This window comes from Pelodiscus sinensis, chromosome 2, assembly GCF_052426305.1.
Source record: "Pelodiscus sinensis isolate ZL-2025 chromosome 2, ASM5242630v1, whole genome shotgun sequence".
NCBI classification, from domain to species: Eukaryota; Metazoa; Chordata; order Testudines; family Trionychidae; genus Pelodiscus; species Pelodiscus sinensis.
Genome location: NC_143053.1, coordinates 32898439 through 32916525, shown reverse-complemented (window position 1 = coordinate 32916525; position 18087 = coordinate 32898439). Strand labels below are relative to the sequence as shown.

The following is an 18087-nucleotide window of genomic DNA, read 5'->3' as shown; positions in this document are numbered from 1 at the left end:
CCTGACTGAATGTGAGAGGCTTGGGATCAGCCAGGGTCTGCATCCCTAACAATCCTCCCGTGCTTCTCCTGCCCATTCCCAAGAAGCCTCCAGGTTTACTCCAGGCTACTTTATCTCCCTCATCTCTTTGATTAATGCTGACTCCCCAAGAGCTTTTGACAGGTGTAGGAAATAGAGTTCTGCATGGTAATTTCAACAAACTTCTGTGTTAATATACCTAGGAAGAAATCTATAAAAAAAATTACCCAAATCTTTTTTAGTTGGTATTGTTATAGACATACTTGTCTAATAGATGTTTTTGAATAAATTGCCAAAATAATTGAAACTGGAATGATGATATTGTGGTGTTTTTGACAAATAAAATATGCAGAATTTTCCAGAATTTTAAAATATTGTGCACAGAATTTTTTTTGGGGGGGGGGGGGCGGGGGCATTGAATCCTTCCCCCCCCCCCACCCCAGGAATAAATATATTACTGGGTTGTGGTGAGTTTTTTGGGGATGGGTGGATTTTTTCTATTTCATTTGATTCAGACAGAGAACTATACAGGTCAGTTCAGTTACTTTTGCTGATTCATATATGGCTTGATCCGCAGATCATTGAAATTGATAGATCTCTTCTATCTTTACTGACTGCTGAAAAATAATATATAAAAGCTGAAGCTAGCTTCCAATTGACAAGCTTATTTGATACAGAGCCCTTTCCCAAAGAATACTCGTCATTGTTAAGCAGCATTACTCCCTTAGCTTGATTATCTAGACACCCAGAGGGTCTTCCTGTCACTTTAAATTTTGTTCCTCAGACCCATGCCAGGGACAGTCATAATTGTTTACCTTTCTGAAAATGTGGATCCATATGGGCAATTCTTAAAAGAGTAACTATGATTTTTCAAGGTAACTTGCCATATTAATACATGATTACTGCTTGTGTTCCATCTTTGGAGTCTCTCTACAAGAGATTCTGACACTGGAAATTTATGGATGGTCACGACTACAGCATCATACTCTTAGAAATCTGCATGATAGGTCTATAGCGTGAATGGCATAAAACAGAAGCTATCATCGAGATGGACCTTCAAGATCTCTTGGTACAAATAAGCTTATTCTCTAGGTATGATGATCCATAAGGACAATTCTTCCTAAAAAATAAACATTTATGTGATCAAGGAACTGTATACTATTACAAAACATTCTCTGTATTTAAAAACAAAAAGTTAAAAGAATCAGCCTTTTTCCCACTGAAATACAGCCTTTCTTAACTTCTGTGTTGGTTACAAATAAAATATCTATCTTTGTATATGTGTGAAACCAAAGCACCATGAATATTGCTCCATAGTACATCGGTAATGTAACTAATAGTACAAATGCCCAAGCTCTATTGATGTAAGTCAGCACCACCTTATATATAGTTTGTAACACCAGATAGGTGAATTATTCCAGGTGAATTATTCCAGTTTATTTTTCTTCTATTTAAACATGTTGCACTAGGAAACTTATCAAGGTCTGACATTAAGCTGAACATAGATAGGGACCATGTTCTATTTGAAATCATTAGTATAGGGCTACTCAACTTTGGAAGCTCAGGGGGCCACAGTGATACACTCAGTACATTCCAAGGTCCACAACTTAAGTGTGGTGTCTTATACATGCAAATATATATGCAAATAGCTTCTTTCACACTGACAGGCATGAATACAAAGATTAAGGCAAGACTACACAACAGGACGGCCCCATTTAAGTCTGTTCTGCTGATATTAATAAAATGCAATATTTACATGATTTCCACCCATATGACACACTTCTAACGAGCAATGACAGTCCAGGAATTTAACTACTAAAATGCATATCAACAGAAGACCATTATATTGACTCACCATTGTGGAGTGTGTTCCCAGTAGAGGCTGTTTTCAAAGGATCACACTTGCGGGCCACTTGTTGAGCCCCACATAAACCCAAACTGTGCCAGGGGCCATGTTTTGGGTAGCCCTGCTTTAGTACATATTTAAAGAAGACACAGAAATAAAAACGTGTGTTTCCATTAAAAAATGATGCAAAGTGGAAAAGCTAAGATTTGGTGAATAGTTCTTTTCTGATCATGAGTGATTAAGGATTATATAGTAATTGAAACTGGCCAGAATTCTAGCTAGCAACAGAAGCAGTTTTTAAATGTCTGATTCTTAATTTGTATGTATTGACCATTTGATCGTGAAAAACATTAACAAAATCAACAGCTGGCAGAACCTCAGCTTCTCTCATAAATGTCAGAGTTCTGACCCTCTTCATCTTCTTTCTTATGTTTTTATTACTCCTCTGCCGACCCTTCTCCCAATATAAAAACGTGTATATTCACATACCCTTTTGAATGGTCTCAACTAAATTTTCTATCAAACATTATTCTGCTGTACTGTAAAATAAAACTCAGAGCAATCATCTACAAAATGATTTCTAATTTTTTATTCAAAGAATAACATAATACAGATTGAGAGAAAAATCATTCAAAAGTGAAAGAAACAACTGTCCTACACACTAGGACACAAGGCTAAGTGTCAGATGTCTTGTATGTGCGAAGAAGTTGTTTTCCTGATTGCTCTCACGAGGCTATTTGCTCATTCTAAACATAGAACTCAAATGGTATGGTAATCACTAGAAATACTTTAAAAGGATGAACTTATCCATGATAAGTGGATTCTGTGGTCATTTTGTGTTTTTAAATTGGGATTACCAATTAATGTGTATCTTAGTCATTGGACATATTTTAAAAATTAAGCAATATTTTAAAAAGGAGTGAATTTCCATGTGACTTGCCCAGAGTTACTCTTAAACATTACAATGAATAAATCGACCTACTTTATATCCAGTACTTGCAACTTTCTTAAAGTTGTGACACTGCAAAGCAATTTATTTGTGATTTATATTGTGTATACTGACGCGTTGCCTTAAAGCTAATATTTGTATTTAAACACAGTGTGAGAAACTGCTTTGGAAGAGCAGAGTGCAAGGAAACACACAGTGTATGTGGGTTCTTGTCTTCCAATCTGATAAACCATTGCAAATGAGGCTCTAATCAAAAAAGGTATAGCCTTGGAAAACTTGAAATGCCGCTTAGGATAATACCTTAGTACTGGGTATGACTCTAGCATTTTAAGAGATTTAAGTAGCATTTTAAAACTAAGTATCAGGAGAAGTATCAGTAATTAGAAGCAATACAAAATTACTCCTCCTGGCTTGGTCCACTCTAGGACTATCCCTCAATCCCTGAAATATCCATGGAGGTCTTTGAAGTGGAAGTGGGTTCCTCCACAAGTATTTCATCCAGTCCTTTGTAGGATTTGCAGGTAGTGAGTGTAGCACCAGAGCCGTAGTTTGCCTCCCGCACCTTGTGGTAGTTGTTTCACAGCTCCTTCACTTTAAACATGCAGTGCAGTATGTCCCGGTTATGGCCCCTTTAGGTCATTCATCTCGATATCCACCGATAGGTGATATCATTCCTAGGGTGGTGCGCAGCTGGGATTGGACTGCTTTCTCTTCCCAAACACTGATGAGGTCCAGCACTATAGCCTGGCACTTGGTGCATGGAACAGTCCTGTCACCCAGAAAGATGTGCCAAAAGAGATGTAAAGAGCAGACCTGAGGGTTTGGTTACCTGAGGGCAGAAAAATTTAGTTGAAATCTATGATCAGAGCAGTGGCATTGTGCCAGGTACCAGATAGAGATGTAAAATCCCGGTTAACTAGTTAACCAAGTAAGTGGAATCCCACACGGGGTGGGAGGAAGTGGTGGCAGCAGGAGCTGGCAGCCTCAAGTGCGAGGGGGATGGCTTCTGCTACCAGTCCCCCGCCATGCTTGGGGCTGTCACTGCCCCAAGTGCAGGGCGGGGGAGGGGGATTGTTTCTGTCCCCCCTCCCACACATTTGGGGCTGCTAGCTGCAGCTCGCCCTCCCTCCCCACTTGGGGCTGGCAGCAAGAGCTGATCGGGCATCTGGTCTCTGCTCCTGGGTACTCCATTGCTCCCGGATAACACCTCTAGTACCAGAGACTTGTTATATTGCTGAATCCAAAGTGCATAAGCTGTACACCTCTCATAGAGGTGGCTTACCTAGAGAGCAGCAGCTGTGGACTTAGTGCTCACTAATTGCCTTGTCAATATGGACATCTCGGAAGTTAGTGTGAGCTGATCTACTGTGCTGTAACTTGCCGGTGTAGACGAGGCCTAAACTGGGCTTGGAACAGAGTTCCTATCCTGTTTCTATATATGTGCATTGAGAAATTGCCCTTGCATAGGTTGTAAGACGTCTTTTTATTTTAAAAAATTGCCCACTGTAGGGTTCCAAATTTTTATATCAATCATTTCGGTCTTTTTACTAACTTCATTTGCTGAAACATCAGTCTAGGAGCTGAAAGTCAAGCTGTGTTCTCACTGGCTTTAGTAAAGATTCCAGCTCTCTTGTTACGGTCAGGTCTTCAGTAAAGCTGTGTTGACTTAATGAAGTCAGTCCATGCTTTAGTAGGACTCTGCTGATTTCCATTAATTGAAAATATTGGCCCTTTTTATATCTGGTCTATTTTCCTATTAATACATTGGGAACCATGATTTCAGCTATTTTTCTATCAAATGCTTTTGGGATGAAAAGTAGATGACTTTTTTTTTTTTAAATATTAAAGTAGGAAACTAGTAAAGCATATATAAATTTACAGGTGTCTGGAAAACAATGGTTTTTTCCTTTTTGTAGGATCCAGATGGACTTCAGCAAAAAGAGACAGCTGCTCCACCAGCTTATGCATGTGTTCGTCCTGCGAGAGTGGTATCCTCCACATCAGAGGAGGAAGAAGCATTTACTGAAAAATTTCTCAAAATTAATTGCAAGTACATGACCTATGGCAAGGTACTAAAACGCCTCACTGTAAAACTTGCTCTGTTTTTAGATAAACTGTAAAGGTATGGATCCACAGTAATGGACAGATATTTGAGTTTATGCATTTTCTCTATATTCCTAGACTATATACTCTTTAGCTTTGGCACATCAAGAGAACTGATTTATAATGCAACTAGTTGTGACAGGTTGCCTTGTAGCAAAATTGTAATGTTTTCAAGGAACATGCAGTGACATGTAGATTGTATAACACTCCCATGCTAGCAGGCCCAAAGGGTGTCTTCCTAATTGGTTTCAGATGACAGCATATATGTACTTATCTTTAAGTACATATTTCTTGTTCACTGAAAATTTTTAGTTTGATTATAAATAGTGTATTTTTAATATGCAATGGAAATGTCCCATATATGGTAAGAACATGTCTTCTGGAGCAAGTGTCTTGGAAGAAATGTCCTGAAGTCTGAGCTTTGGTCCAGTTTACGAGCATTAGGGCATTGAAACTTTCCAAGTATGCTGGAGGCAACTGATCGATCTACTAGGAACCAAGATCTTTCTCCAAAGCTTTCATCTGTGTCTACTAATGAAGAATTCTGTGCCACGGAAATAAATGGATCTAGGAAATGATTAAGCAAATTTTGGGGAAGCTTAGCTACTTTATCGTAGGCAACTCATTCAGCTTGCATTCAATGTCTTTCAGGTTGTTTTCTGAGGATGCTTTTTCAGCCTGCGGAGCTGAAGATAAAGCTGTTAGTCCTCAGTCTAGATTTACGTTAGTACAGCTACACGTGTAAAGAGTTTCTGGTATAGTATACTGGCAAAGCACTATTAGCACCAACTACACTTTCTGCAATATATCTAATTCCAACCCACCCTGAATTAAAATAAGCTATACTGTCAAAAGTGCATTACTTTGCACTTTTTTGTTGCTTTGATTCATGTCCTGTAAAGTCAAGATGTTCTTTATAAAAATGCAGACTCAGAGCTATGCAGTTTTCCTGTTTTGAAAAGAGTAAGAGCACTATGATGGTATACACAAATTTCACATGGGGTCAGAAAGAATTGAAGGACAGTATTGGACAGAGAGAGCCTTTTCCAATCAGCCCAAAAGAGCATTCTCCAACTGCAGACTTAGGGTTAAATTGAGAGCAACATAGCTTAGAGGGGAGGAATACAGACCTACCATGAATTCTCCTGACAAAGGGGCCAGAGAAGCTTTTTGAAGTAAGAGATCTTTGTGCTATGCCCTGCTGAAGCTGACAGTTTGGTTTCTTTTTTCTTTTTCTTTTTTCCTTCTCTGGGAGGGTAATTCAGAGGCCTCCTCCAAGCCGAACTCCAAGCTGTTAATTAACTGGACAAAGTCTTATCCAAGTTCATAAACAAATATTAAGTTTTATTCTTGAAATAAACTTAATCCTTGATGCTTCCCTTTAGAGTAAACTGAGACACTGTTTGTTTTTACGTGTTCTGGTAATACCTAATAAATATTGAAAACAAGCTTATTAGTATGTGGCAAGGAGAACTATAGCAGAAGTAAACCCACACCCGATAGACAGGGGTATGTATGTATGTACTTTCTATTCTCTAGGATTTCCTTAGCCAACATAAAAATAGCTTACAAAATTATTTTACTTGGGTGACTAAAATCTGTTTTTCTTATTAGTGAGTGAAACAGCACTTATATTTTTGCTTTTCACCATCACTTTAAAGAATGGCAATGAAAACTTGAGGGGTTTCTACTTATCCTGGTAAACTTTCTTGAAGTGCCTGCAAATCGGTAACTGAGAGCATTTATGTCTCTCTACTTTAAATAAAGCTAAGCGGTTCATCAGCGTAGGAAATAACAGTCAAGATGACACATGACTAATGAAAGATTCTTTTCTTTTAGTGTGGGAAATTTGGATCCTTCAGTACTATGCCCTTGATCCAATAAGAAAGATCTACATAGTAAATAGCACAAGTAGAAATAAAGATCCAATCCTGGAAATGTGACCCAAGTAGAGACAATAGTAGAACAAAAAATATTATTTTTTAGGGCTTGGGGTCAATTGCCCAAGGTCTTTTTGCTGAAGTCATGCAGCCTCATTGTTCAGTGTTGATTATCCTGAAGATGATGAAATAGGCATTGTTTATAGAGAGCACGGATTATGTTGAAAGCCATCATGGAGACTTACTGGTCTTGAATTTTGGGTTACCTTTTTGTGTTTAAATCCTCATTCACTTCTGTATCTTTGCTAGCTTACTTTTATGTTATCTTATGTCTAGTGCTGTGACCAAATTTAGGCTGTTGGGTAAGAGATGGAAATCCAGTACCTCAATAGTAGCATTCTCTGAAATGCTTCCAGTTTCACACACACGGCCAGATACAGGCAGAACTGCAGAGTCTTAAAGCGTGGATGAGATGATGGTGTAAAGAGGAGGGGTGTAGATTTATTAGAAACTGAAGAAACTTTTGGAAAAGGGAGAGCATATACAGGAAGGATTGGTTCCACCTGAAACAGAATAGAACCAGATTATTCTCACTTAACGTTAAGAAAGTTGTAATACAGTTTTTAAACTAAGATCCTCTGACAGGTGCAGAGGAGCACATGGACAGGACAGAGACATCTGAATCTGGGGAGGGTCTGTAAACAGAAGAGGATGGAAGATGATAAAATATGGGTAAGATCTGATAAGAAATAGGGATGTAAGTGACTAGTCAAGTAGTGGACTACCCAATAAGCCTAGGATTATTGAGTAGTTAAGTCATTACTTAACTACTCACTCCCTCCTCCCCTTGCTGCCTCTATATCAGAGGCAGCAAGGAGGAAGCAGGAGCTGGTGCGGGTGGAGCCAGCTTAAAAGCTGGTTTTCCGCCCAGTACTAGTCCAGCTTGTGCCAGGTCCCAAAACATTGTGGCTCTGCTTTTTAAATGAAGTAAGAGCTGCAGCATGAGCCAGGACTGCTCAGTCTCGGCTTGTGCCAGATTCCCTGCTGTGCCTCTGCCACCAGGCTCTTACTATGTTTAAAAGACAGAGCTGATCTGGCTCATGAGGTTCTGGGACCACAACTACTTTGTACCGACTTGCACTGCCCCTGGGAGCTAATCCCCTTATTGACTACCTTATTAACCACTATTTAATATCCCTAGGCTGCGTCTAGACTGGCATGATTTTGCGCAGAAGATTTGCTTTTGTGCAAAAGCATCAGTACCAGTGTAGATGCTCTCTTGCGCAAGAAAGCTCCGATGGCCATTTTAGCCATCTTGCACTGGCCTTCTTGCACAAGAATACTTGCGCAAGAGGGCTTATCCCTGAGTAGGAGTGTCGGAGTATTTGTGAAAGAACCACTGATTTTGTATAGTACAAAGTCAGTGTTCTTGCACTAATACTCGCGGCCAGTATAGACAGGCAGCAAGATTTTGCGCTAAAGCAGTTGCTTTTGTGCAAAATCATGTCAGTCTAGACGCACCCCTAATGAGAAACAGTCAAAAAGAAAGAGTTCCATTCAGTCACATCATGTAATGGAAGACCGCTATACAGTGACAAGTTTTTCTAGTCTAAATAAGATGGGTGAACTATAGTGCCTCATATTAAATGAAGATGTTGATAGTCATCACATGGAATGAGGATTATCAATGGGACCTAGTAATACCAAGGACTGAACAGGTCATGCAGGTGGGGAAGTGGCACTATGTGGAAGTGTGGAATCAAGTGAAGTAAAAAACTTATGCATACCAAGCTGCTCCATAGAATCTCTATGGATTCCATGCTCTAATCATATGAATATAGCCATAGGGATGTGTTACTGACTACCTGACCAGAATGGTGATAGTTACTATGAAATGTTAGTGGAGATAAAGGCTATAAAAACAAAAAAGAACCTCAGTAATAGTGGGAGATTTCAATATCCCCATATTGACTGGTTATACATCACCTCAGGATGGGATGCAGAGATGGAGAAGCAATTCTTGATTTAGTTCTAAGTGGAGCACAGGATCTGGTCCAAGATGTGAATATAGCTGGACTGCTTGGAAATAATGACTGTATATGTAAAATCCCATGTAATTCATTAGTTAACTGATTAAATATTAAGTTTAGACAGTTACCCAATTATAGGAGGGGGCGGGCAGTCCCCACCAGTTAACAGTAACTGGTAAGCATCATCCAATAAGGGTGATGCTTACTGGTAAACCGTTCACGTCCCTAATAGTGACCATAATATAATTAAATGTAATGTCCTTGTGGCAGGAAAAACACCTCAGCAGCCCTACACTATGGCATTTAATTTCAGAAAGGGGAACTATACAAAATGAGAAGGTCATTTTAACAGATATCAAATGGTACAGTGACAAAAGTGAAATCCCGACAAGACACATGGACACTTCTCAAAGGGCACGACTACACAGCCTGATAGAGAGGCAGCAGCACAGGGTGGTGGGGGCTCCCTGAGAGTGGGGCTTGGAGCACACTGGGCACCATCCCTACTTCCAGGGACAACTGAATAGTGGTGTAACCACCAAAATTTTATGCAGTTACATGACTATTGAATTACATGCTCTCTATTATCCGTAGTTAGGAATAGCCTGCAGCAATATCCTTTGTGCACGTTTGTAGGATGCTGAATTACTACAGCTTGCTGCCTTTCAGAAAAGACTTAAGTCTGCCTTTTGGTGACAGAAGAGTGAGAATGGCTCAGTAGTTCACCACTGAAACATTGTATAAAACAAAAATTGATTTCAAAACAAAAATACTAGAATTAATCTAAAATCTACTGTTTGAGAGTGTCTCTGTATGTCTGTTCAAGAACTCCTCCTAAATGGTAAGAGCTAGGACCACCAAATTTGGTATGCAGCTTCCTCTTATCATAACTTAAAGGAAGGTCTGGGTTTGGATGTACCAGGAACATGGGAAATGTCTGGAATGGAATTGCTTCTGATAAAACCATAAACAAAGAGAATCACAGGCAGATAAAAGGGGCTGGGTACTAGGGATGTTAGCTGTCAGGTAATAGAATTGTCAACCAACCACATGAATTTTTAGCAGTTTGTCGACCATTCTATAGTCCCTGCAGGCAGGTCCAGCAGCCAGTGCAATCTGGCCCCACTCCCAGAGAGCCCCCGGTACTCCACGCAAATGGGGTGCCATTTGGGAGCCAGCCCACAGGGGGAGCCAGTTTAAAACCCAGCTCCCTGTGCAGACCGGCTACCTGCCACCCTCTTCTGCTGCTTCTAATCCAGAGGCAGCAGCGTGCGATGGCAGCATGTTCTATTTGTGGGCGTCCAAGCTTCCCACGATTCATGGACAGAGGCTGCTGGGTGGGGAGGAAGCAGAAGAGGCTGCCATGAACAGAAGCTGCTCCAGCAACAGCCCCTGTCTGCGGGGTCCCAGTGGACAGGGGCTGCTGCCAGAGCCCACCCACAGCTGGTCCCCCCAGCACTGGCTCCTGCTCCCACACTTGCTGCCTCTGTCTTACAGAGGCAGCACGGAGAAGTGGGGAAATGTGAGTAATTGCCTAGATTAACTGATAAGCCTAGGCTTATCAGTAAGTCATCCCTACTGGGTACGTGTGTGCGCGCATGCACACAGACACACACACACACCCTCCATCCAGGAATGCCCCAGCTCCAAGCATCCCCCTCGGGTGACCGTAGGGACTGACACTCTCCTTCCCTCCCCAAATTCATTAGTTTAGTGCATTCCTCATTCTATCTGGGGAGAACAGGGGACAGATTAATCTGGACCTGCTCCAGCCAGGGAACATGCATCTCTCCCCTGGCTGTGCCCGCTGAAGCTACAGCAGCCATGGAGAGAGACTGGTTCACCTGGCTAAGGTAGTCCTCTCTCCCCAGGGTAACTTATATACTGAATACATCATCCCCATCCTAGAGCAATGATTTAAAGGAAACTTTTACGTTTTCATTTTCTTTTCTTTTCCAAAAAACAAAAATGGTCTTAAGGACCCAAACAATGGTGGGGTAAATCTTATATCCAATATTTGTTGCATAATATTTGACACATCATTACTCATTGGTGTCTCTTTGTATTGATTCTAAGAATTTAAAAGCTATTTTAATAATCTCTTATGTGCCTTGAACTGAAGAGATATTTGGTGCAGCATTTTAAGTGAAGTTAGAATCATGCTAGATTTAATCATGTAAAAGTAAAATATCTTTTTTTATGAAATACAATTTAAAGTTGTCACGGACCTCCTCTGTGGACATGAATATACTTAACTCAAAGTCGCTTTGAGCAAATTATTTCATGTAACCTATCAATCTTCATGTCCTGATCTGCTGTTCCTGTTTATCTTACTTTGATGTGTGTATCATTCTTGTGTGCAAAATTAGACATTTGGAGTAGGGAATACTTTGATTTTTAAATGTCAATGAAAGTCATCAAGAGAGGCCTCAGTGTCTGTGCAGTCATATGCAAATAGCCTTTTTTCCTTAAGGCTTAACAGTGGTTGGTAGGGAGTAGCCAGATGACTCATAAGAACGGCCATACTGGGTCAGACCAAAGGTCTATCTAGCCTAGTATCCTGTCTGCCAACAGTGGCCAATACCAGATTCCTCAGAGGGAGGGATAACAACAGATGTAATCCTCAAGTGATCCCTCCTCTGTTACCTACTTCCAGAGAAACAGAGGCTAGAAACACCATTCCTACCCATCCTGGCTAATAGCCTTTAATGGACCTAACCTCCATGAATTTATCTAGCTCTTTTTTTAACCCTGTTAAAGTTCTAGCCTTCACCGTATTCTCTGGCGAGGAGTTTCACAGGTTGACTCCCCATACAATAAGGGAATTCTTTAAAAAGAATACGGAAGTAGGAGTCTTTTGGCTGGGCTGCACCTGAAGAAAGGAGTCAAAGACTCCAGGGTGGGGGAAGAGCCCTGGTTTGGAGAGGGAGCTGGAAAAGAGGTTTTAGGGTAAGGTTGAGAGAGTTTGTATTGAGGTTTCAGTGTAGAATTAGTCAAGCATTTTTGTTTCTTTTGATTTATAATCTACTTTGCTCTACCTGTTCTCATTTATTACCACTTAAATTCTACTGCTTGTACTTAATAAAATAACTTTTATTTACTATCAGTTCCACTGCAAATAATTGTTACCTGGGGACCAATCAGTGTGCATGTTCCCCCTTTCATTGATACAGGTGGCTTACCTAATTCTTTGGGGTTTCGATCCCATTTGGGGAGTGGTATCCAGGAAGTTGGGCCCTAAACTGCACTCTCCTTGGACCTGAAGAGGTTCAGTGTCTGTACTCCTCCTTGTGGGGGAAGGGATCTCAGTTTGGGGCCTTGGCTGGGGGAGGCCAGCGGAACAGGCCCAGAAGGACTAGATAGTGACGAGCCCCGGAGAGAGGGAAGGCGAGTGGCAGTGGTCGTGACAGCACCCTGGGAGGCACCCCCCCCCCCGGGGGGTCTGCTGTGACCACACCCTGTCACAAAAGTATTTATTACATGAATAATATCTTTATTATTACCTGATGGATGGGTCCATTGATTAAGTAAGCCAGAAAGGTTTATGCTAGACATGTGTGGTATGTCAGCACTTCAAAATAACGTATTTGCAGTTGACCCAAGCTCTAATATGTCTGCCTGCATATTGCCTCTCGCAATGCAGAGAGATCCACACTTCTGCCACTCAGTATGAGGGGAAGTAGAGACAAAATGACTGGCGCAAAGTGTTTTCTCTCACTTACCAGAAGAGTTGAGATTTTTCTTTTTGAAAAGTGGATCGCATTGGTCCACATCTGCTTGAAGAGGGAAGGTAGTATCTCCAACTATAGGGACTAGTTTGTTTGGCTGTAGAACACAAAAAGTTCTGGTACTATCATTGTCTAGCAAAGTTTACATTAGTAGGAACAAACCCCAGAAAAGATTCTGTTTTCAGAAGAAAGGTGTTTGAAAGTAATTTTCTTTAGTTAAATAAATGAGGGGCAACTCAAACTTAAAGGAAACCTTGAATTTTTTCCCACTCTCATTTTAGGGTACAGTCAGTGGTGTGCTGCTAGTGACGCCAAATAATATCATGTTTGATCCACATAAAACTGATCCTTTGGTCCAAGAGAACGGCTGCGAAGAGTATGGCATCATGTGTCCAATGGAAGAAGTGACGTCAGCTGCTTTGTATAAAGAAATTGTGGACAGCAAAATAAAGGATTCATTACTCATGTAAGTTAGACTAATATTTGTAAAATTTGGCAAAAGTTGCATAGCGTCTTGATTAGTAACTATATACTAAAACAGTGAACTTTGGTTGAGAATATCTTAACTTGGAGTGACATGGAAAACTACTTTATATGTGTTTTCTTGGTATATTATATGTTCTACATACATCAAATGAATTTTGGCTTCTTCATCTCCTATACACTATCAACTGTTGGAAAAGTTAGCATTTGGCAATACTTACCATATTTTTGTCCCATATTTACAATTGCTTTCCTATTACAACTGTTAACAGAAGAATTTTTTGATGGTGACCATTGCAAAACAATAGTTTTGAAATGATCACCAATTCTTGAGTAATTTTGGATAGAAATCTTAATATATCTTTCATGGTTGACTTCCAAAGAAGAAAATGTACCTCTTTTTATGAAGTATAAACAGGCCTGATTTGTTTTCTGCCTTTTTTTTAGTAGCATCAGAAGTATAGTGAACAGCAAAATAAAGGATTAGTTATCTATGTAGGTGCTGGAGCACTGGAAAAATGGAACAGCATGTTTCTTGCTCTGGTGTCAGTTGATGTGTAAAAGGATTCTGAAGCTTAAGCAAAGAGCCTTTTCCCCAAATGTTCATTATGTAATACGTGTGGATTGGTTTTGTTTTTAAAGCTTTAAATAGTATGCCCCCAAATTTCTTCCCCTCAATACCACAGAGCTTACATTGGTGCAGTTGCAATACTGCTAGTGCACACACTCTTAGTTTATGGGAGAGAGCTCTCCTATTGACTTCATTACATCCATTCAAGGGGTTGGAGTAATTATGTTGGGGGGAGAAGCTCTCCCATTAACATAGTGCAGTCTACATGTGCACTTAGGTCAGTATAATTTACGTGTGTGTGAGAGGGGGCAAATTGTTCCAAGATATATTAACTTTGAATTCCACTTCTTTAAAAATCGACTGCAAAACAGCGAGAAGTCCTGTGGCACCTTATAGACTTAACAGATTTATTGGAGCATAAGCTTTCATGCGCAAAGACCCACTTCGTCAGATGCATCCAATAAATCTGTTAGTCTATAAGGTGCCAAAGGACTTTTCCTTAGTCTGAATCTGCAAGAACAACACGACTACACCTCTGATACTGCAAAACAAAGATCCTGAGAAATCTGAGGTATAGACTTTCGTTTTTCTACACAAGTTCTGTAAATCAAAGGAATGAAAATAGGGATTTCAAATTTGCATTTTATTCTGTTGGAGTAAATCAGAGTTTATGCAGGAAGTCTGTAACTCTACTGTCTCAAAAATGTAAGCCAAAATGTTCAAAACTAAAACATTTTCAAAACTATATTCTAAAACTAGGCAACTCATTCTCATATCTATGGTGCCAAAATAAGTACCTTCTGAAAATCAGGTGTGTACAGGCAGATGTTGAAGCCTAACTTTAAGATGGAAAAAGAAAGTCAAGTGCCTAGAGTGCTAACACTCAAAATTCTTTAGTAGAACTGGGCAGGAAATGGTTTTCCTGTCTTGGAAAAATGTTTGTCATTTACAAAAAAAATTACTCCCTTTATTGGGATGAAAAGTTAAATCTTGAAAGTTTTCACAGATTGACAAGCCAGAAAATTCTGTTCAGGTCACCTAAAACATATTACTGTATTTTAATTTTGACCATTTTTAATTAAAAATTTCCTCTTGTAATAGTCTTTAAGTTTAGAAACAGAGTAGATTGATACCAAAAAATCAGAAATATTTGTTTAAAAAATACCAAAATGGGCCATTTCACTTTAACTTTTTTTTAAAAACTGATTCAAGTCAATTCGGGGAAGCCATCCTATACCAATGAGCAGTCATGGTTTCAACAGAACAATGGTTTTCACAAGGAAATAATTTGCCAAAGTATTCCTAAGAAGCTGTGTTTACAAGGCACTTGGATAGTGGGCAGAAGAGAGCCGTATAATTATCCACAGTGAAATTTGAAGTTCTGTTCCCTTTATTCCCTGCCTCCTACCACCAGAGTCTCTCTTTTTGCTCTGCAAGTTAAATAATTATTTTCCAGAACCCAGGAAATACCCTAATCATTTTGCCCAAGGAGACATTCTGAGCTTCGTAAAATGGAATATTCAAGCTACGCAATTGCTTGTAGACTGAGATGGATTTTTCTAATTCCTCTACATTCTCTGTTGCTCTAGAAGACTTTGAATGCCAGCCAGAAACTGTGTCCTGTGGACAAACTGAATTATGAGACTTGTGAGGACATAGAGGTGCAATAAAGGAACTATAAATATGGCCAAAAATGTCTTTGTAACACATAGCTATCTCTTGATATTACCTCTATGAAAATTATCAATTAACATACATCTCTTTCTTCATAGCAAATTTTAAATTTCCTGCATAATGAGGTGGGTGAAAGGAGACATGTGAAATTTTCTAGTATGGGTTGAACCTCTCTAGTCCGGTATCCTCAGGACCTGATGGGTGTCAAACCAGGGAATTGGCTTAACCACGGAAGGTCACTATTGTTTAGCAACATTACCAGCATTTCCACTGTTTACTGGGGATGTGATGTTTAACTGGTTAACCAGTAAGACTCACCCTTAATGAGTGGGGCTTATCAGTTATGGTTAACCAAAGGGGGCTGGAGTAGCCCCCCCACACACACCCTATAGGGGCTTCTGCTCCATGGGGCCTGCTGCAGTTGGTGGGGGAAGTGAGGGAGGGGGTGCTTCAGCTCAGCCAGAGAAGCCCTAATCAGTGGTGGGCCTGGCCAGGGTCTGCCAGAGGCCAGGGTGCAGCAGCCCAACCAGAGCATCCCCCATCCACAGAAGGGGGACTCCTCCAGCCCGGCTGTACTTATTAAATGAGATTTTATATCCCTACTGCTTACTGAGATCTTAGAAGACTTTTAGGGGTACATTAGAGCTAAATTAACAGCACAAAACACTGAGAACCAGAACTGGTGTCTGTAAACAAACTTTATGGGATCACGGGAAACTTGGCCACACCCATGATAAGTGGACATTGGGCTGACTAAAGCCGGGCCATGGATGTTGCCAGATCAGAGTGTGCCGGACTGAAGAAGAGGTCAACCCGTGTGTCTTTATTGAAAGGTTCTTCCTGATATTTCAGAAATTCTTGGTTAAGTTTCGTCCTGGTTTTTCTTCCTAGTTCAGAGCCTCTGATATCATTGTTTATGTTTTTTCCTTTCCCTTTAGTACAAATAAAGTGTCCATCTCCCAACCCTAGTTAGAGAAGGCTATATGTATTTAACTCTTTTTTTTTTTTTTCCTAATGGGGTAGTATCTCTAGCCCCAAATTATTTTATTTTTTTCATTTTTATAAGTAGGTAAAGAGGTTCAGTGCTATCAATGAATTGCTTAGAAGTGAATGCAGTATTTCAGGTCTGGTCTCTACAGAGCCAAATTAGATGGGCACTAGCATCAGATGCTGCTTTGTTTGCTGCCCGAAATCATTTCTGATTACATGTGAATCTTCTGTATATTTCTCTTGCTGAGTTTTCCTGCTCACTTCTAGGTTTCTCTGGAATTATTTTTTTTCAGAATATTATTCAGAATTCTTCACATCCAAGCCATATTAGCATTTCTTCAGCCTCATGTTTTTATAGCTATTCAAAATGTAAACTTGGTTATAGCGTACATGGTGCGTACATGGTGCTATGGGGCATGCTTTGTGGGGATTTTTTTTTTGAGACTTACAATAGGATGCAGCCCCTGAATCAGGGCAGCTGAAGCTCAGAAATTCAAATAATTGAGTAATGATCCAGTTGTTTTCCTATTCATTTTAAGAAATTGGAGTAATCCTGTCAGGTTTACTAACTATTCGGCCTGAATAAGTGTCCTTGAATTGCATTGTGGACTAACATAGGTCCTAATAAAACTAATAGGACATATTCAATATATGCTCATAATTATATATATTTACATATAGCAAAGGAACCTTAAAACAAATCTCTATAAAGGCTTGAGAAGATATATCAGATGGTAGCTCTGAAATCTCATTTCTTTTGGTGGTAGTTCCCAGATGTAATTCTTGCTGCTGAAAGGTTACTTTTTTTCCCCTTTGACGATAACATTTGTTTTTCCTAATGACTGAGTTTAGAATTACACATTTACAAAGCGTGATAACTGGAGAGAGAACATTTTTCAAATTCTATATTGTGTATTCTTTGTCACCTTATAATTTGTGGAATTAAAAAATAAATATGTAAAAATTCACCCCTGCCTTCTGAGAAGCTCCTATGCATGAGATTGCTATCTTAGTTATAAACATCTAAATAGAAGCCAAATCTCTTAGTCACATTACTATAATGTCAATCCAAATGCCACTATGCTATGGCTCACTTGAAAAAGTGAGTCATGTTTGTAAAGTTGCAGTAGCATGAGATTCAAATTCAGAATCTTAGTCTGGATCTGTGGTTGCAATAGCTAAATTAGATTAGGAATTTGATGAGATCTGTCTTTCTAACTGTTTTTAATTTGATTATAGCTTCTGGCTTTTCTAACTTATTTTTGCTTCTGCAGATTGTCTCCTGATTATCTACTTCAAGAATTGCTTTCCATCTCCTTCATAAACTAATTCAAAACTAATTCACTTTTGTAACCTTCAACAATAAAAATCTGAGCCCTTATGCGTTCTTTTTTGCAAGGAAATTAGAATTCACGAAAGCTAAAGGGCTCATGTCAGTCTTGTCAGTCTATGTGGATTTACAGCATCTTTGATTCTGTTAAGCTCGACTACCTGCTGAGAGTTGCATGGAATGTATTTAGTACTACTTGTGTTCCTTACAGATTTTGGTGACTGAGCATTAAGATTGCTCAAATATATTCCTTATCAGTGCAGTTACTAAAAAATTGAGGAAATTTCCAGTTTAAGACATTATAATCCAAACACACTTTAATTCATAGCTTACTTTCTAAACATATTTAGTCTGAAAAGAAGGCTGAGACTTAATTCCAACCTCCTGTCTTAACAATTACACAATATACTTAAAAAAGAGGTACATGCACTGCTAATGAAATCTGAATCTTAGTGTGAATTTAATGCATTAAATATATGTATTGT

General features: G+C 39.6%; 1 protein-coding gene across 9 annotated transcripts in view; it reads left to right on the top strand.

The window, feature by feature from the left end:
- OXR1 (oxidation resistance 1) overlaps positions 1-18087 on the top strand; it is a 397147-nt gene that overhangs the window by 323592 nt on the left and 55468 nt on the right. For 6 of the 9 annotated variants that reach the window (XM_089776181.1, XM_089776183.1, XM_089776186.1 and 3 more), the window contains 3 exons: positions 4730-4882; positions 7442-7528; positions 12836-13020. In XM_089776181.1, coding sequence (XP_089632307.1) covers positions 4730-4882; positions 7442-7528; positions 12836-13020 — 425 coding nt within the window. The remainder of the gene's footprint in view (positions 1-4729; positions 4883-7441; positions 7529-12835; positions 13021-18087) is intronic. The other 3 variants (XM_089776184.1, XM_075920224.2, XM_075920225.2) reach the window with 1 other exon arrangement.